At 36.9% G+C, this 19,944-nt stretch overlaps 2 protein-coding genes across 2 annotated transcripts; both read left to right on the top strand.

Annotated features, from left to right (window-relative positions):
• Positions 6,049 to 6,693, top strand: LOC107620962 (protein FAR1-RELATED SEQUENCE 5-like). The gene has a single exon (XM_016323034.1). The coding sequence runs from the start codon at positions 6,049 to 6,051 to the stop codon at positions 6,691 to 6,693; it is 645 nt and encodes a 214-aa protein (XP_016178520.1).
• On the top strand, positions 6,706 to 7,968 carry LOC107620963 (protein FAR1-RELATED SEQUENCE 5-like). Its single transcript, XM_016323035.1, has one exon. It carries the CDS (start codon positions 6,706 to 6,708, stop codon positions 7,966 to 7,968), a length of 1,263 nt encoding a protein of 420 aa, XP_016178521.1.

Genomic DNA, 19,944 nt, shown 5'->3' with positions numbered 1-19,944 from the left:
TGACATCTTTGATAGCTCAGATAAACCATCATAGAATATATCCAGGATGGTCCATTCTGAAAGCATGTCAGAAGGACACTTTTTGGTCAGTTGCTTGTATCTTTCCCAAGCTTCATAGAGGGATTCACCTTCCTTCTGTCTGAAGGTTTGAACATCCACTCTAAGCTTACTCAGCTTTTGAGGAGGAAAGAACTTGGCTAAGAAAGCCGTGAGCAGCTTATCCCAAGAGTTCAGGCTATCTTTGGGTTGAGAGTCCAACCACACTCTAGCTCTGTCTCTTACAGCAAACGGGAAAAGCATGAGCCTGTAGACTTCAGGATCTACTCCATTAGTCTTAACAGTATCACAAATATGCAAGAATTCAGTTAAGAACTGAAAAGGATCTTCAGATGGAAGTCCATGAAACTTGCAGTTTTGTTGCATCAAAGAAACTAATTGAGGTTTTAGCTCAAAATTGTTTGCTCCAATGGTAGGGATGGAGATGCTTCTTCCATGTAAATTGGAATTAGGTGCAGTAAAGTCACCATGCATCCTCCTTGCATTATTATTATTTTCGGCTGCCATCTCCTCTTCCTGTTTGAAAATTTCTGTAAGGTTATCTCTGGATTGTTGTATTTTAGCTTCTCTTAGTTTCCTCTTCAGAGTCCTTTCAGGTTCAGGGTCTGCTTCAACAAGAATGTTCTTGTCCTTGCTCTTGCTCATATGAAAAAGAGGGAACAGAAAAATAATAATAATAGGGATCCTTTTTCCAGGTATAAAGGTTCCCCTGTGTGAGTAGAAGAAGAAAAGAATGTAATGTAAAGAAGGGAGAAGAGAAAATTCGAACACAGATGGCAGAGGGGGTTCAAATTTGGGTGAGATGAAGTGTTAGTAGATGAATAAATAAATAGAAGGAGATGAGAGAGAAGGAGGATTTTCGAAAATAAAATTTTGAAAAGGGGTTAATGATTTTCGAAAATTAGGAATGAAATCAAATTAAAATAAAAAATTGAAACAATTAGTTAATTAAAAAGAATTTTTGAAAAAGAGGGAAGGGATTTTCGAAAGTTAGAGAGACAGAGTTAGTTAGGTAGTTTTGAAAAAGATAAGAAACAAACAAGGCAAAGGATTCGGTGGTCCAGGAACCTTTGGACCACTTAGTGATCCAAGTAGAAAACATGTTTTTTAAGATTTTTTAACAACTGCTACATAGTCCTTTAACTAATTTTAATTATAAATTGACCCTATATATTTTATATAATTATAAAAATGATTTTTTATTTTATAAATAATTAATTTATCATAAATCTATCATGTTCATTAACAATCAAATACAAAAACAACAACAATTATATCCTCCATTGATCCCAATCGATTAAAATATTACATTCGATCCGAGACGTTCCTGAGGAGTCATGAAATCGTGTTTCGCTGAAAACCAATCGATTGGACTATCAAACCAATCGATTGAAATTTAACCCAATCGATTGGATTTTAGTTTATCACTAAACAATCGATTGTATATTGCTGGTAAGCATGGTTTTGCATAAATCAATCGATTGGTCATAGTAACCAATCGATTGAACAATGAATTAAATGTGAAATTTATGTAATTCAATCGATTGTTTATGATTTTCAATCGATTAAATTCTTCCAAACAATCGATTGGTCTCAATCTTCACTCGATTGGTTACAACTAAAAATCGATTGAACTTTGCACGTAACTTCTAATTCAATCGATTGGTTTGAAACTTCAATCGATTGGTAAGTGACCTAAATGTGTTTTTTTCAGCTTTCAATCGATTGGTATTGTAATCCAATCGATTGCAATTTCAAAATCGCTATATATTAAACCCAAACCATGCGTATTGAGTTAGAAGTAACGTTTTAAAATATTCGAACCCCCATTTCTGCACCGCTCTCTTCTCTCATCGAACCAGAAAGCTTCATCTTCTTCTCTCTTCTTCTCCAATCTCACCAACATCCACTTCGTCCTACATACGTATTATTAAACCTCAACCAATTCCTTACAAAACCCACCAAATTAATATCCCCAAAATGGCCAGAACTAAGAACACCAAAAGAGCCAAGGTTGAGGGAGAAAGCTCTGCTTCCGCCAGACTGGTTGCTTCATCACATTACATGGCAAGGTGGCTGCCGTCTCAAAGGGCACTGAAAAACTATGTGGAGAAGTTTGAGTCAAGGCCAATTGTTCCTCCCAGGTACATAACAGCCGAGTTCATTCATGGTAGACATTATAACTTGGTCTGGAATGCTTTGCAAACACAGCACTTAATCAATTTTGTACAAACTAGGCTTGATTATTACCCGAACTTGGTTAGGGCTGTTTATAGTACTTTAAATTATGTTGTTCCTGAACCTGATGAAGACGGTGAGGAGGTAATACCGCTGATTGAGTTTGATTTAGGGTCACAGCATTATAGAGTTACTTTGCAAGAACTAGCTGAACAATAGAATTTAGTTTATCATGGGGCAAAATTTACTGGAGGTATTGGGGCAGCTGAGGAATGGGGTGAATATAATAGGATCATTGGTTTGCAGAGTCTATAGTATGAGAATCCACAAATGGATGCTAGAGGTAATATAAGTTGCAGTGGGTTGGGTAATGAGCAGCGTATATTGATGTATTTGTTTTCATACATGTTGATTCCAAGAAAACATAATCATGGAATCTTGTTTAACGAAGATATTTTAGTGCTTTGGGCTATGGTGACTGGAAAGGAGATAAATTGGCCTTATTTTATGGTTCATCATATGCTTGAAATGAAGAAAGGAAAATCAAGTGTTGGTTTAGGATATGCCTGCCATTGGACCAAGATTTTCACCTGGCTTGGAATTGACTTGAGTGAAGAGAAAAGTGTCATCTTGAGTAATGTAGCCAAGATTGATGACAACACTCTAAGACAGATGGAAAGAGATCCGAATGCCCAAGAACCTCAGGTCCAAGGACAACCACAAGACCCTGAGGTGCAAGCACAATCACAGGAACCTCCCCAACCACCCCCTCCTTCGCCAACAATGCGAGATTTGATGGATGAATTGCGAAGCATGAGAGTATATATGGAGGAACAATTTGCTGATATGAGGCAGCGTCAAGACAGGCAAACGGAAGCTATCAATCGTCAAGGAGAAGCAATTGATATTATATACACTAATCTGGGCATCACAAACCCTAGGGGCATCATCCCAAGGCCTGGACCATGAAGAAATTGTTTTATAGCAATATTCTTGTACAAGAATGCCTTGCTTTGATTTTTACAATTCATATATAGAGTTCTTAAAGGTACTAGGTTTGTTTGAATTGTAAGACCTTCTTCGATGATGGAATGAATTTAGCTAACGGTTTTTTAAGTTTATCTATATTCTTAAGATGCAATCAGGTCTTGAAAACAATGTGTTTGTATGGATTCAATCGAGTGTTTTTTTCGTGTAATCGATTGAAGTACACTTAAACACTGTTCCAATCGATTCATTTGTTCTACCAATCGATTCGATTACACTTAGTTACTTCTTCAATCGATTGGTTTTGAATGCAATCGATTGAAGAATGGGTGCAATCAGGTGTTTGTATGGATTCAATCGATTGTTTTCTTAGTGCAATCGATTGAAGTACACCTAAACACTATTTCAATCGATTGTTTTGTTATTTTAATCGATTGGAGTGCACTTAATTACTGTATCAATCGATTGGATTTATATGCAATTGATTGAATTATCATCAATTTCAATTTCAATCGATTGCATATAAAACCAATCGATTGATACTGTAATTAAGTGCACTCCAATCGATTAAAATAACAAAACAATCGATTGGAACAGTGTTTAGGGATACTTCAATTGATTGGTGGGGATTAGTTTTCGCATAACTCAATCGATTGGTCATACGTTCCAATCGATTGAATGATGAATAAAAATTGGATTTTTGTAATTCAATCGATTGTTTAGAATTTTCAATCGATTGAATGCTTCAAAACAACCTGGGTCTCACCAAATTCAATCGATTGCTTTTGTGACTCAATCGATTTAATTTACCCAAACAATATAAATTTGCCAATTTTAATCGATTGTAGTGTGTGTGAATTCAAATTCAATCGATTGAAATGATAATTCAATTGATTGGAACGCGATGTATTACGCCTATGTCAGTCTTGTTTTCGTTTTTAGAAATTATCTTCTTATTCATCTATCTTATCTTTAAAATTCTATCTTCCTTTTTTAAGGTTTTATTTTGATTTAGATACTCTAATCTTATCTTTTCCTTAATATTAACATTATAAATTGGTGAATAATCCATCACCAATTATTCAATCCCACCATTAAAATCGTGTATCATTCTCTTTATAAAAAATTTCATTGTTTTTCTTTCGAACATCCATCCATCTACTGAATATCCAATTTTTTTTATTTTTTATCCGTGTATTTAATATCCACTTTTTGTTCATCGTTAATTGACAATCACCGTTGCAGCAATGCAAAGGTCCAATCAATTTTTTTCATTGTAGTGTTCAGAAAACAATCCATCGTTTTGATTACAAAATCGAGGTAAGTGGATAGAATCTCTAATTTTCCAATTATTCGTTTTGATACTTTATTCGTAAAATTGATTGTGTAATGAAAAAATATTTTTTTTTCTTTTATTAACTGACAAGACATTGAGAATTACTAAAAAGTAAATAGATGTTATTATTTTTTATTACTAATTAGCTAGCAATCAGGGACGGACCTAGAGGGGGCGAGTAGTGGCCTGAACCCCCCAAAATTTTAAGAAATTATACTTATATATAAAATTTGTGTTTAAAAAATAAAAACAAATATTAGGTAATTTAATAGTTTTATATGTATTATTTTTCACTATGTAATAGATTTATGTCTTAATTATTAATTCACTAATATTTTTACCTAACTAATTTAATATCATACCCTCAAGTCTTTGTACCTTTCAATTTAGTTTTTATATAATAATTTCTATATTTATTTTTATAAAAAATCATTTGTTTTTTTATATTAATATATTTAAACATTCATATTTTTATATTAATAATAACTTAAGTAGTTATGTTTTGGTAATCACATTATGTACTGTAGATATTATTTTCTTTAGAAAAATATTAATTCTTCTTCTAAATTTACATTGGTAAAAAAAATTTATAAAGATATCGTATATCTTGTATTCTACAATGGTACCGTGTCTTTCAATTAATTAATAATTTATAATTTATTTTCAAATTTTTTTAAAACTTTTGAAAGAATGAATTTTAATTAATAAGATATGGGATCATTTTTAGCAAATCCCGTTATAAATTATATGGTATTTTATAAATTTGTAATGTACAATTGTTAAAGTTATATTTTATTTATGTAATTATCATATTAAAAATAAATTTGTTGGAAAAAGTTATAATTATATGTATCTTAATAAATCTATTAAAAAACTAACTCCAATAACTATATGTTTATTATTTTTATAGGTTAAAAAAAAATTATCTAAAAATTAGCACCTCAATATTAAAATCTCTGGATCCGTCCCTGATAGCAATATACGAATCTATCTATTTTATGTAATGTTATAAGATGGAGTGTATTGATTTTTTTTTCATTGGACATTTTAAGATGTCAGGTATATTTACGGACACTGAGATGAATGAGCAATACCTGGAGGACGATGACTTTAACCAACAAGAAGAGCTAGTAAGTGACCAAGATATGATGGATGAACAGAATGAATTCGAACAAGATTTCAGAGATGAATTTACCGAGGGAGCGTTTTTTTCTGAATCTGATATGTCAGATTATATCGTTGAAGCCGCTTATGCGGTTGACTCCGTGCAAGACATTACATCTTTGAAATTTAGTGAGAATTTTGCGGAGGAAATTGGCAAATACCACTTTTCTACTTTGCAGCTTGCATTTGATTTTTATATGAAGTACTCAAAGTCGAAGGGCTTTAGTGCAAGGAAGAGCAAGACCTTCAAGAATAGTAGTGGCGAGATTTACAGATAAATGTTTGTATGCCATAGGCAAGGATTCAGGATGGAGAAATATTACACGATGGAAAAAAGGAAGAAGGAGCCTAGATTGGAAACAAGAACTGGATGTGAAGCCCGAATGGATGTTAAATTTGTACCAGAAAGTGGAAGGTGGCATATCTTTTATTTCTCTGACGAACACAACCATGATCTATTGGATACACAATTCAGTGCTATGTTGCTTGCCCACAGAAAAATGTCAGAGGCAGATAGTATGCAAATGATGAACATGCTAAAGTCAGGGATTAGCACCTCACATATTTTTAGTCTTCTAGCTAGTCAAGCAGGCGGGTACGAATTTGTTGGCTATGGTCCCAGAGATATGTACAATGAGACTGCTCGGCAAAGGCGTCAAATTTCTGGTGATGCAGCACGAGTGTTGAAGAAGTTGGAAGATATGCGGTTGAAGGATCCACAATTATATTTCAAGGCATGTCACGATTCAAGAGGTTTGTTACGTAATTTGTTCTGGTCTGATGGGATTAGCCAACTAGACTACCGACTCTTCGGGGATGTTATTGCTTTTGATGCTACGTACAAGAAGAACAAGTATAGTTGTCCATTAGTAATATTCAGCGGGGTTAACTACCACAACCAAACAATTGTTTTTGCTGCTGCGTTAATTGCAGACGAAACTACTGATACATATATTTGGCTCCTGCGTTAGCTCATGTTTGCAATGAGGGGCAAGACCCCGACCTCAATCATAACTGATGAGGCCATGGCAATTAGGAATGCAGTGAGAGATGTATTTCCCAAAGTCAGACATAGATTATGTGCTTGGCACCTTATTAGAAATGCAACTAGCAATGTTGGAAGTCCATCGTTTACATCTAAATTTAGAAAAATCATGACAGGAGACTACGAGATTCCCGTGTTTAAGCGTAAGTGGGTTCAGCTTATTGAAGAATTTGGCATTGAGGATAAGCCGTGGGTGATCAACATGTACGAAGAGAAGCATATGTGGGCTACTGCATATCTAAGAGGAAAATTCTTTGCTGGCTTTAGAACTACATCAAGATGTGAAGGTTTACACTCAGTTGTGGGAAGGTATGTGGGGTCGCGGTATGATTTGACAAGTTTTGTAGAGAATTTTCAAAGGTGTGTAGCACACATGCGCTTTAACGAATTTAATGCTGATTATGAATCTACACGTGGGGTGGCCGTCATGCAAACTTGTATAGAGCTGCTAGAGAGATATGCTGCTGAGTTATACACTCATGAGATATTTCTTTTCTTTCGGCCATTTCTCTCCAGAGCTGGATCAATGCGGGTTCTGAACATAGATAATACCGATGATTGCATAAAGTACATTGTGTGTAAGCATGGGAGGCCCGATTTTACGTGGACCGTTGATTTTTGTCAAGAAAAATTGATCTTCATGTGTACCTGTTTACGAATGGAGTCATTTGGTATTCCCTGCGAACATATTGTGAAAGTTCTGGTTGACAGAGACATCCGTGAGATTCTCCGGTCATTGGTATTGGATAGATGGACAAAAAAGGTTAAATCAGCACTCAATGATCCAAGTGGGTTCACTAGGGATGCTATTGTTATTAGTCGTCAAAGTGCTTTAGTGGAATTTTCTAAACAACTGGCTGCTGTTGCTGCTAAAGTACCAGAGAGATATGAAGAGACACGTGATTTAATTATGGGATTGTACTCATCTTACAAGGCTGCAGACGAAGGAGATAATCAACCTCACTCAGGTGTAGCTAGAAGTAGCAATCCGTATGTGCATCCAACCACTGGAGGCTCAGGACAATCATCTAAGAAGAAGAAGCAGCAACGTTGTAGTGTTTGTCAAATGGAAGGACATAAGAAGACAACATGTCCTTGGCAAAAGGACATTGACAACAACGTTATAGACAAAGAAGCAATCGGTTCGGACGATGGCGACATGTGTACCAAAGCAACCGCTGAGTTAGATAGTGATAGTTAGCAACCTCCATAAACTTTAATGTTTTTGGGAAGAAAATCAGTTCCGTATTTGTATCTTTTCTTTTTCACTATATTAATGAGATTTTATACATTCTTCTAATAGTTGTGCTTATGCTTTCTAGGTGTAATGAGATTTTATTAATATTTTTTGTCTATTTAGAATTACCGTAATTAGTATTCAATTGTTGTTTAGTGCTGCCGTGCTGGCTACTTATATATATATTAATTATTTGATGACTCATAATCAAAGTTCTGAAAATTGGACCGGACTGACCAGTCGAACCGGTTCAACCGGGAACCAGCAATGTAAGCGGTCCAATCCTTCATTTATAACCGTTCGAAACAAAACCGCTGAAAAACCACCAAACCGGCCGAGAACCGGTTGGTTGGACCGGACCGGTGATGAGCGGATAATTTATACGCTTTTTGGCATTGTTTTTAGTATGTTTTTAGTAGAATCTAGTTACTTTTAGGGATGTTTTCATTAGTTTTTATGTTAAATTCATATTTCTGGACTTTACTATGAGTTTGTGTATTTTTCTGTGATTTCAGGTGTTTTCTGGCTGAAATTGAGGGACTTGAGCAAAAATCAGATTCAGAGGTTGAAGAAGGACTGCTGATGCTGTTGGATTCTAACCTCCCTGTACTCAAAATGAATTTTCTGGAGCTATAGAACTCAAAATGGCGCGCTTCCAATTGAATTAGAAAGTAGACATCCAGGGCTTTCCATCAATATATAATAGTCCATACTTTTCTCAAGTTTAGATAACGCAAACTGGCGTTCAACGCCAGCTCTCTGCCCAATTCTGGCGTCCAGCGCCAGAAACAAGTTGCAAAGTGGAGTTCAACGCCCAAACTGGCACAAAAGCTGGCGTTCAACTCCAAGGATGACCTCTCCACGTGTAGACTTCAAGCTCAGCCCAAGCACACACCAAGTGGGCCCCGGAAGTGGATTTATGCATCAATTACTTACTTCTGTAAACCTTAGTAGCTAGTTTATTATAAATAGAACCTTTTACTATTGTATTAGACATCCTATTCGAAAACTACATAACTATTTTATATCCGCCTGACTGAGATTTACAAGGTGACCATAGCTTGCTTCATACCAACAATCTCCGTGGGATTCGACCCTTACTCACGTAAGGTATTACTTGGACGACCTAGTGCACTTGCTAGTTAGTTATGCGAAGTTGTGAAGATATGTAATAATTCACAACCTGAGTAACAATTTTGCATACCAAGTTTTTGGCGCCGTTGCCGGGGATTGTTCGAGTTTGAACAACTGACGGTTCATCCTGTTGCTCAGATTAGGTAATTTTCTTCTTATTTTGTTTTCAAAAAGTTTTCAAAAATATTTCAAAAATTTTCCTTTTGTTTTCAAAAATTTTTCTAAAAAAAAAAATTTAAATAAAAATGTTTTCAAAAATATTTTTTTTCTTCAGAATTTTTAAGAATGAATTCTAGTGTTTCATGAAGCATGTTGAAGCCTGGCTGGCTGTAAAGCCATATCTAATTCCTCTGTAGGGCATGTTAGGCTTGTCATGTCTGAGTTACATACTAAAGCTTGGCTGGCTATTAAGCCATGCCTGACCCTTTGATTGGAGCTTTAGACTAAAGAGCATAAGATTCCTGGAATTCATATTAAAAATTTTGGAATCCTTATTTTTCTTTTTCAAATAATTTTCAAAAAAATTAAAAGAAAATACAAAAAAAATCATAAAAGTATAAAAATCAAAAAAATATTTTGTGTTTCTTGTTTGAGTCTTGAGTCATGTTATAAGTTTGGTGTCAATTGCATGTTCATCTTGCATTTTTCAAAAAAATTCATGCATTCATAGTGTTCTTCATGATCTTCAAGTTGTTCTTGGTAAGTCTTCTTATTTTATCTTTGCATTTGCATGTTTTGTGTCTTTTCTTATTTTTCATATGCATTCTTGAATTCTTTATGTCTAAGCATTAAAGAATTCTAAGTTTGGTGTCTTGCATGTTTTCTTTGCATTAAAAATTTTTCAAAAATGTGTTCTTGATGTTCATCATGATCTTCATAGTGTTCTTGGTGTTCATCTTGACATTCATAGCATTCTTGCATGCATTCATTGTTTTGATCCATAACTTTCATGCATTACATCATTTTTCTTGTTTTTCTCTCTCATCATAAAAATTAAAAAATCAAAAAAATATCTTTCCCTTTTTCTCTCTTAAAATTTCGAAAATTAGATTTGACTTTTTCAAAAATTTTTAAAATCTAGTTGTTTTTATGAGTCAAATCAAATTTTCAATTTAAAAAAAAATCTTATCTTTTTCAAAATCTTTTTCAAAAATCAAATCTTTTTTTTATTTTTTAGTTATTTTCGAAAATTTCAAAAATATTTTTCAAAAATCTTTTTCTTAATTTTACATCATATTTTCGAAAATAACATCATCAATTAATGTTTTGATTCAAAAATTTCAAGTTTGTTACTTACTTGTTAAGAAAGATTCAAACTTTAACTTCTAGAATCATATCTTGTGATTTCTTGTGAATCAAGTCATTAATTGAGATTTTAAAAATCAAATCTTTTTCAAAAACTAATTTCTATCATATCTTTTCAAAAATATCTTCTTATCTTACCTTTTTCAAAAAAGTGATTGCAAATTATCTTTTCTAACTTCCTAACTTCTTATCTTTTCAAAATTTGTTTCAACTAACTAACTAACTTTTTGTTTGTTTCTTACCTTTTTCAAAACTACCTAACTAACTCTCTCTCTCTAATTTTCGAAAAAATCTTCCCTCTTTTTCAAAATTTCTTTTTAATTAGACTAATTATTTTATTTTTTTATTTGAATTTTCGAAAAACTACTAACCTTTTTCAAAAACTATTTTCGAAAATCACTAACTCTTTTTCAAAAATTATTTTCGAAAATTCTCTCATCCTCTCATCCCCTTCTATGTATGTATTCATCTACTAACACTTCTCTTCATCTCACATCTCTGCTCCTATCATCACCTTTGTGTTTGGATTCTTCATTCTTCTTCACCCCTATTCCTTTTCTTCTTCTACTAACAATAAAGAACCTCTTTACTGTGACATAGAGGATTCCTCTTCTTTCCTTTTTCTCTTCTCTTTCTTATGAGCAGGGACAAAGAAAAAAGCATTCTTGTTGAAGCTGATCCAGAACCTGAAAGGACTCTGAAGAGAAAACTAAGATAAGCTAAATTTCAACAATCCAGAGACAACCTTATTGAAAATTTCGAAAAGTAAAGGAAATGGTAGCCGAACCCAACAACCATATTGGCTCAGAATAAAATATTGACTCAGCAAGTCAATATGATTTCTCAGAGCCTGAATGGAATGCAAGCTGCATCCAATAGTACTCAAGAGGCACCTTCTGAAGAAGAGGCCTATGATCCTGAAAACCCTGCAATAGCAGAGGTGAACTACTTAGGTGAACCTTATGGAAACACCTATAATCCATCATGGAGAAATCATCCAAATCTCTCATGGAAGGATCAACAAAAGCCTCAACAAGACTTTAATAATGGTGGAAGATACAGGTTTAGCAATAGCAAGCCTTTTCCATCATCCACTCAGCAACAGACAGAGAACTCTGAACAAAATACCTCTAATTTAGAAAACTTAGTCTCTGATCTGTCCAAGGCTATTGTAAGTTTCATGAATGAAACAAGGTCTTCCATTAGAAATTTAGAAGCACAAGTGGGCCAGCTGAGTAAAAGGATCACTGAAATCCCCCCTAGTACTCTCCTAAGCAATACAGAAGAGAATCCAAAAGGAGAGTGCAAGGCCATTGAATTAATTACCATGGCCGAACCCACAAGAGAGGAGAAGGACGTGAATCCCAAGGAGGAAGACGACGTCCGACGTCCAGTGATCAATAAGGAGCTTCCCTCTGAGGAACCTAAGGAATCTGAGACTCATCTAGAGACCATAGAGATTCCATTGAACCTCCTTATGCCATTCATGAGCTCTGATGAGTATTCCTCTTCTAAAGAAAATGAGGATGTTACTGAAGAGCAAGCTGCCAAGTTCCTTGGTGCAATCATGAAGCTAAATGCCAAATTATTTGGTATTGAGACTTGGGAAGATGAACCTCCCTTGTTCACCAATGAACTAAGTGATCTGGATCAACTGACATTGCCTCAGAAGAAACAGGATACTGGAAAGTTCATAATACCTTGTACCATAGCCACTATGATCTTTAAGGCTCTGTGTGACCTTGGTTCAGGAATAAACCTCATGCCCCTCTCTGTAATAGAGAAACTGGGAATCTATGGGGTGCAAGCTGCTAAAATCTCATTAGAGATGGCAGACAATTCAAGAAAACAGGCTTATGGACAAGTAGAGGATGTGATAGTAAAGGTTGAAGGCCTTTACATCCCTGCTGATTTCATAGTCCTGGATACTGGAAAGGAAGAGGATGAATCCATCATCCTAGGAAGACCTTTCCTAGCCACAGCAAGAGCTGTGATTGATGTGGACAGAGGAGAATTGATCCTTCAATTAAATAAGGACAACCTTGTGTTTACAACTCAAGGATCTCTCTCTGCATCCATGGAGAGGAAGCAGAAAAAGCTTCTTTCAAAGTAGAGTCAACCAAAGCCCCCACAGTCAAACTCTAAGTTTGGTGTTGGGAGGCCACAACCAAACTCTAAGTTTGGTATCAAACCCCCATATTCAAACTCTAAGTTTGGGATTGGGAGGTCTCAACAAAGCTCTGCACATCTGTGAGGCTCCATGAGAGCCCACTGTCAAGCTATTGACATTAAAGAAGCGCTTGTTGGGAGGCAACCCAATCTTTACTTAATTATATTTTTATTAGTTATATGTCTTTGTAGGTTCATGATCATGTGGAGTCACAAAATAAATCAAAAAATCGAAAACAGAATCAAAAACAGCAGAAGAAAAATCACACCCTGGAGGAAGTATCTGTCTGGCGTTCAACGCCAGAACAGAGCATGGTTCTGGCGCTGAACGCCCAAAATGGGCAGTATCTGGGCGGTGAACGCCCAAAATGGGCAGCATCTGGGCGCTGAACGCCAGAATTGCACCCTGGAGAAGAGCTGGCGCTGAACGCCCAGAACAAGCATGGTTCTGGCGTTCAACGCCAGAAATGGGCAACAAATGGGCGTTGAACACCCAAAATGGGCACCAACCTGGCGCTGAACGCCCAGAGTTGTGTGCAAAGGCATTTTACATGCCTAATGGGTGCAGGGATGTAAATCCTTGACACCTCAGGATCTGTGGACACCACAGGATCATCTCAGGATCTGTGAATCTCACAGGATCCCCACCCACCTCACCCTCTCTCTCTCCATTCATGGTCATCCCTTCTGTTTTCCATTCACCACTCACATCCATAAACACATCCCTCTATCTTCTCCATATCTTCTTCTTCTTCTTCTATTCTTCCTTCTTTTGCTCGAGGGCGAGCAACATTCTAAGTTTGGTGTGGTAAAAGCATAAGCTTTTTGTTTTTCCATTACCATTGATGCCACCTAAGACCGGAGAAACCTCTAGAAAAGGGAAAGAGAAGACAAAAGCTTCCACCTCCGAGGAAAGAGAAGACAAAAGCTTCCACCTCCGAGTCATGGGAGATGGAAAGATTCATCTCAAAGGGTCTATAGCTCAGTGGTAGAACATTTGACTACAAATCAAGAGATCCCTGAGATACCTCAGGGGATACATCTTCCTCCACACAACTATTGGGAGCAAATCAACACCTCCCTAGGAGAATTAAATTCCAACATGGGACAACTAAGGGTGGAACATCAAGAGCACTCCATCATCCTTCATGAAATAAGAGAAGATCAAAAAGCAATGAGGGAGGAGCAACAAAGACAAGGAAGAGACATAGAAGAGCTCAAGGACATCATTGGTTCCTCAAGAAAGAAACACCACCATCACTAAGGTGGACTCATTCCTTGTTCTTACTTTCTCTGTTTTTCGTTTTCTCTATGTTAAGTGCTTATCTATGTTTGTGTCTTCATTACATGATCATTAGTATTTAGTAACTATGTCTTAAAGTTATGAATGTCCTATGAATCTGATAAACCCCATTTTTAGGGTTTATCTTGTATTGAATTTAGAGTATTTTGATGACCTTTTCTCGCATTTAACCTATGAATTAGCATGGTTTTGTTATCTCTCATGTATTTGTGCTTAAGTGTAAAAACATGCTTTTTAGGCCTTATTTTGATGAATTTTGATTTCTCCTTGATTCCATAAGAGGCCTTGATGTGTTTGCTAGTAATTCCAGGATTGAAATAGGCCAGGCATGGATCAAAGGAAGCAAGGAAGGAAGCATGCAAGTGGAGAGAAGCACAAAAAGCCAAAGAATTGATCACGGCCAAGCACGCGCACGCGCACAAGGCGCTCGCGCGCACATTGTGGAATCAGCCAGGTACGCGCATGCGTACCGTGCACGCACGCGTCGATGTCTGCACATGACTTCATTAAGGCAACACGTGCCTGGCGATTTTGAGGGGTTTCTGAACCCATTTTTTGGCGCCAATTACTGATAGAAAGGAATAAAAGGATCACGGATTAAAAGGGGGAGACAATTAGATTGGAAGTTAGTCATAGCTTTAGTTTAGAGTTGTTTTAGAGAGAGAAGCTCTCACTTCTCTCTAGGATTAGGATTAGGTTAGGGTTAATCTCTCTTCTTAGATCTAGGTTTAATTCATGCCTTAATTCGATTCTCCTTTGCCAATTCTTAATCTTCTCCTCTTCCTTTCTCTAGTTACGTACTTTAATTCTTGTAATTCTTCACTTTGTTTTAGATAGATTGTTGTTTCTTTTATTCCCTTTCAATAATGCAATTTGAGGTAATTCATGATAATTGTGATTTACTTGATTGTTGTTGTTAATTCTTTGTATTCAATTGTAGTTAGAATTCATTCTTGTTGTGATTTTCTATACTTTTCTTTTGTGCCTTCCGAGTGTTTGATGAAATGCTTGATTGGATTTTTGTATAGATTTTGTTCCTCTTGGCCTAGGTAGAGTGATTAGCGACTCTTGAGTTATCTAATTCCTTTGTTGATTGATAATTAGAGATTGCTAATTGATTTGAATGCCTCTAAAGCTAGTCTTTCCTTTAGGAGTTAATTAGGACTTGAGGAATCAAATTGATTCATCCACTTGACTCTCCTCTATGGTTAGAGGTTGACTAAGTGGGAGCAATGAACAATTCTCATCACAATTGAGGAGGATAACTAGGATAGGATTTCTAGTTCTCATATCTTGCCAAGAGCTTTGTTAGTTGTTAGTTTATTTTCTTTGCCATTTATATTTCTTGTACAAAATCTTAAAACCCCAAAATAACTCACAACCAATAACAAACCACTTCATTACAATTCCTAGGGAGAACGACCCGAGGTTCGAATACTTCGGTTTATAAATTTAGGGATTTGTTTTAGTGACAAACAACTTTTTGTATGAAAGGATTATTGCTTGGTTTAGAAACTATACTTCGATGAGATTTTATTTGAGAAATTCTAAACCGTCAAGAATTCTCACTTCTCTCTAGGATTAGGATTAGGTTAGGGTTAATCTCTCTTCTTAGATCTAGGTTTAATTCATGCCTTAATTCAATTCTCCTTTGCCAATTCTTAATCTTCTCCTCTTCCTCTCTCTAGTTATGTACTTTAATTCTTATAATTCTTCACTTTGTTTTGGATAGATTGTTGTTTCTTTTATTCCCTTTCAATAATGCAATTTGAGGTAATTCATGATAATTGTGATTTCCTTGATTGTTGTTGTTAATTCTTTGTATTCAATTGTAGTTAGAATTCATTCTTGTGATTTGCTATACTTTTCTTTTGTGCCTTCCGAGTGTTTGATGAAATGCTTGGTTGGATTTTTGTATAGATTTTGTTCCTCTTGGCCTAGGTAGAGTGATTAGTGACTCTTGAGTTATCTAATTCCTTTGTTGATTGATAATTAGAGATTGCTAATTGATTTGAATGCCTCTAAAGCTAGTCTTTCCTTTAGGAGTTAATTAGGACTTGAGGAATCAAATTGATTCATCCACTTGACTCTCCTCTATGGTTAGAGGTTGACTAAGTGGGAGCAATGAACAATTCTCATCACAATTGAGGAGGATAACTAGGATAGGATTTCTAGTTCTCATATCTTGCCAAGAGCTTTGTTAGTTGTTAGTTTATTTTCTTTGCCATTTATATTTCTTGTACAAAATCTTAAAACCCCAAAATAACTGACAACCAATAACAAACCACTTCATTTCAATTCCTAGGGAGAACGACCCGAGGTTCGAATACTTCGATTTATAAATTTAGGGGTTTGTTTTAGTGACAAACAACTTTTTGTATGAAAGGATTATTGCTTGGTTTAGAAACTATACTTCGACGAGATTTTATTTGAGAAATTCTAAACCGTCAAGAATTTATTCGTCAAAATGGCGCCGTTGCCGGGGACTTGCAATGGTGTTGTGTTATTGGTTATTGTACATATGTGAATATTGTGAATAGGTTTATCTTTTGTTTGTTTCTTAATTTTTGTTAGTTTTATTTTGTTCTCTCATTATGAATTCTCACTTTGGCTTTGAGTTTGGTTCTAAGTGTGTTGTAGGAAATGTGGACTTTAATGGCAACATGTACCATGGATGGAACCAACAAAGATGGGAAGAGCCTCAAGGAATTGATCACTCCTATTGGCAACAACCTCCGGATACTTATAGGTATAATTTCCATCCTAATGCATACCAATTTAACGGCTATGATGATTCTTTTCGTGATACTCAACAACCACCATCATATGCCTATGAATCTCATCCTCAACATGAACCTCAACCATTCTCACAAGCCTTTCATTACCAAACACCACCCTATGATCCATATCCATCATATAACCAATCATCCATACCATATTTTTATGGCCATTATGAGCAAGAACCTCTAGAATCACCACAACCATATCAAGATTACTCCCAAGAACCACCTCAATACTCACCATCTCCAAACCTTTACCAAGAAGAATCACCTTCCTACCATGAACCCTCTCTCCAAAATGATGAACCTTCCTACCCACCCCAAGCCCCAATAGACGATCCTCTCACTTTGTTACTTCAAGGACAAGAAGCTATGAAGCAGGATACACTTGAGTTTGTGACTAATTTGACCAAGGTAGTGCACACTTTAGCCCACCAATGTTTGAATACTCGAGGTGCTTCCGTAGCCACATGTGGAACCGCAAAAGAAGAGCAAAGCATGAAGGAGAGATTGGAAATTCTGGTGGGGGATGAGAAATGCCATTTTGTATTGGAGCAACTAGAGGAAGCTATAATCATTGAAGAAAAGGAAGAAGTGGTTGAAGATTTAGGAGATGTTAAAAGTCCAAGGGAATGTAGCACCATGGAACACTCTTCCAAGGAGCTTGATATTGATGTTGAAGAGGGTGCGCAACCTCTAAGGCATACCGTCGTTGGAGACTTGGAAGAGGTTTATCAAGAGATGGATTCAATCATGAATGAATTTCTCTCTATAATGGAATCCTCTTCCATTGGACATGGAGTTGAAATTATAGAAGAGTGTGCACAACCTCCCATACCCTTGATGAGCAATGAGAAAGAGAGTGAATCGAAAGAGAGCTACCAAGAGAAAAACGTTGGCACGGTGTATATTGAGATTGAAGACTATGAAGAGGTTGATCAAGAGATGGATTTAGTCATCAATGAATTTCTATCCAAAATTGAATCACCTCCCATTGGGCAAGAAACCGAAGTTCTTGAAGACAACACCAAGCCAAGTAAAAGGGAAATGGTTGAAATTAAAGAAATTTGTCAAGAGGTGGAAATACACAAAGAAGAGTACAAGGAAGTAGACCTTGCATTGTCTAAGTGTGGGGAGGTATCCCTTCCCAACTTACCATCCAATACAACATTTAAGTGGGTAAAATTTCTATCTCTAGACTTTAATTTCCCACTTAACACCGCCGTGAGGCCCCCTCACTTCCAGTCACCCCTTCCGCCGTATCCGCCACCCTCTGCGGCGGCGCCCTGCTCTGCCTCGCCTTGCTCAGTCACGTCCCTGCCCCTTACTCCTCTGCCTTACTTCCATTTCCGCTCTGCTCCAGGTTCCTGCCTAACCCTACTCTCTGTTAATTTCTCATTTCTGTTAGTATGCTGTTAATTAGTTAAGGACTGAATTTGTGTATGTTAGGATAGATAGAAATAATTGCGGTTAGGTAGCTAGGACTGGATAGAGGATTCTAGGCCTGATAAGTGCTCTGTTTGTGCATAATCTGCTGTTTGTTCCTTGGGTGCTGTATGTTTGATTTTGGTCGGCTCTTTTCTGCTCCTTTTCTGTAATTTGTGTTGCTAAATGCTATCTCATTGCCGTTGTGCTTAACTGATGTTGTGATCATGCCGTTTGTGCCATGTTGCCATCCGGGAACGTCCAATTTTAAGTCGGAATGCTGCCCAACTTTCAAGGAACCATTTTCCCTTCTAATTTCTATTGACAAATTGAACTTGGCATATACATTTTCTAAACCCTTGCTTACTGTGCACCAAGTTCATATTGGGCTAATTTCCGTTTCTATTCGTTCCTGGGTTCGGCATTGGCCTAATGGAATCAAGAATTGCCCAACACTCTATATACCCTCATGATTGTGAACATGATTCGTATGCTTGATAGGTTCATCTTTCATCATACTACTAATTTCTAACTCCACTTTTCTAACTCACTGACTTCTTTACTTACCAACTTCACTTTCACTTGCATTCTCACTTTTAACCATTCTTTTGAGTCATGATGATGAACATGCCTATTCCTTAAGAATTGTGCATATTGTTTGAAACATTGAATTCTTGGTTTATGGCTATGTTTTCTGTTCTTACTTGCTGTCCATGTTTTAAGTTCAATTCACATCATGTTTGCTTGCCATCTATTTTACATCCTGAACATGTTTTGCTTGCTTCGTGCTAAGTGCTTAATTGCCTATATTCTATTCTCTTTTTCAGGATGTCGGATAAAGAAAAAGATATTGCCACCTCCTCCAAGAAAAGAAAACGTTCTACTCCCTCTATTCCCTCCACCTACAAGAATCTTGGTAAGAATCCTTTGAATGAAGAAGAAAAGGAAAATCAGTTGCTACCCCCTACCAACCCAACCAAGTTTCCCAATCTCTACTGTGAGCTTCGCCTTTCTAAGTACCGGACGACGAAGCTGAATACAGAGAAGAAGCTTGTCCTTCCCAATGATGTACGACGCCCCATTACGAGTTGGATCCTAGAGTTGGGTATGGATTTTGTTGACAGAGATTTGGGGGATATCAACATCTCTTGGGTGAAGGAATTTTATTGCAACTTCTTTCGTCCCACTTTGGATTCAGTTCAGTTGAGGGGTAGAGAGGTTATGATTACTGAGACTGCTATAGAGGAGGCATTGCAGTGCCGACATCTTCCTGATGGGACCTGCGCTCATCAGCAGGCTGAGTTAGCCATTCACAGCATGACCTTTGACTATGAGGCGCTTAGGCGCGTGATCGGTCTACCAGATGCTACTTGGGTCATGGATGCAAACAACACTAAGCCTAAAGGGATGCCCTTTGCTCAGCTGACTAGAGAGGCCAAGACTTGGCAGATGATATTTGCCCATTATGTCTTACCCACCACCTACTTCTCTGAGATCCCTATGGAGATGCTCCTTCTGATTGGGTGCGTTATGGAGGGGAAGGACGTTTATTTTCCTCGATTGATCCGGCAGAGTATGTGGCGAGCACATATTCGTGGCCTGCTTCCATTCCCCACCTTGGTTACCAGCATGGCCGCCCTAGCTGAGGTCCCCTGGTTGGATGATGATGTGATACCACCACCCCCAGATGACGTTGACAAGGAGGTTACTATTCCTTGGGGTGGTTGGGTGCACGAGAAACCCCCACCTAGACGCCGTTCTAGGGCCAGAGCAGTAGTAGGGACGGCTGGACCATCTTCTTCGACAGCCCCTCCTTCAGCACCT

The sequence above is a fragment of the Arachis ipaensis genome, chromosome B10, assembly GCF_000816755.2.
Source record: "Arachis ipaensis cultivar K30076 chromosome B10, Araip1.1, whole genome shotgun sequence".
NCBI classification, from domain to species: Eukaryota; Viridiplantae; Streptophyta; class Magnoliopsida; order Fabales; family Fabaceae; genus Arachis; species Arachis ipaensis.
The sequence above is the reverse complement of the archived record's forward strand: the minus strand, read 5'-3'. Positions and strand labels throughout refer to the sequence as shown.

Coding starts and splice junctions, on each gene's coding strand:
- LOC107620962 (XM_016323034.1), top strand. CDS start 6,049: ATGGAAAAAAGGAAGAAGGAGCCTAGATTGGAAACAAGAACTGGATGT.
- LOC107620963 (XM_016323035.1), top strand. CDS start 6,706: ATGAGGGGCAAGACCCCGACCTCAATCATAACTGATGAGGCCATGGCA.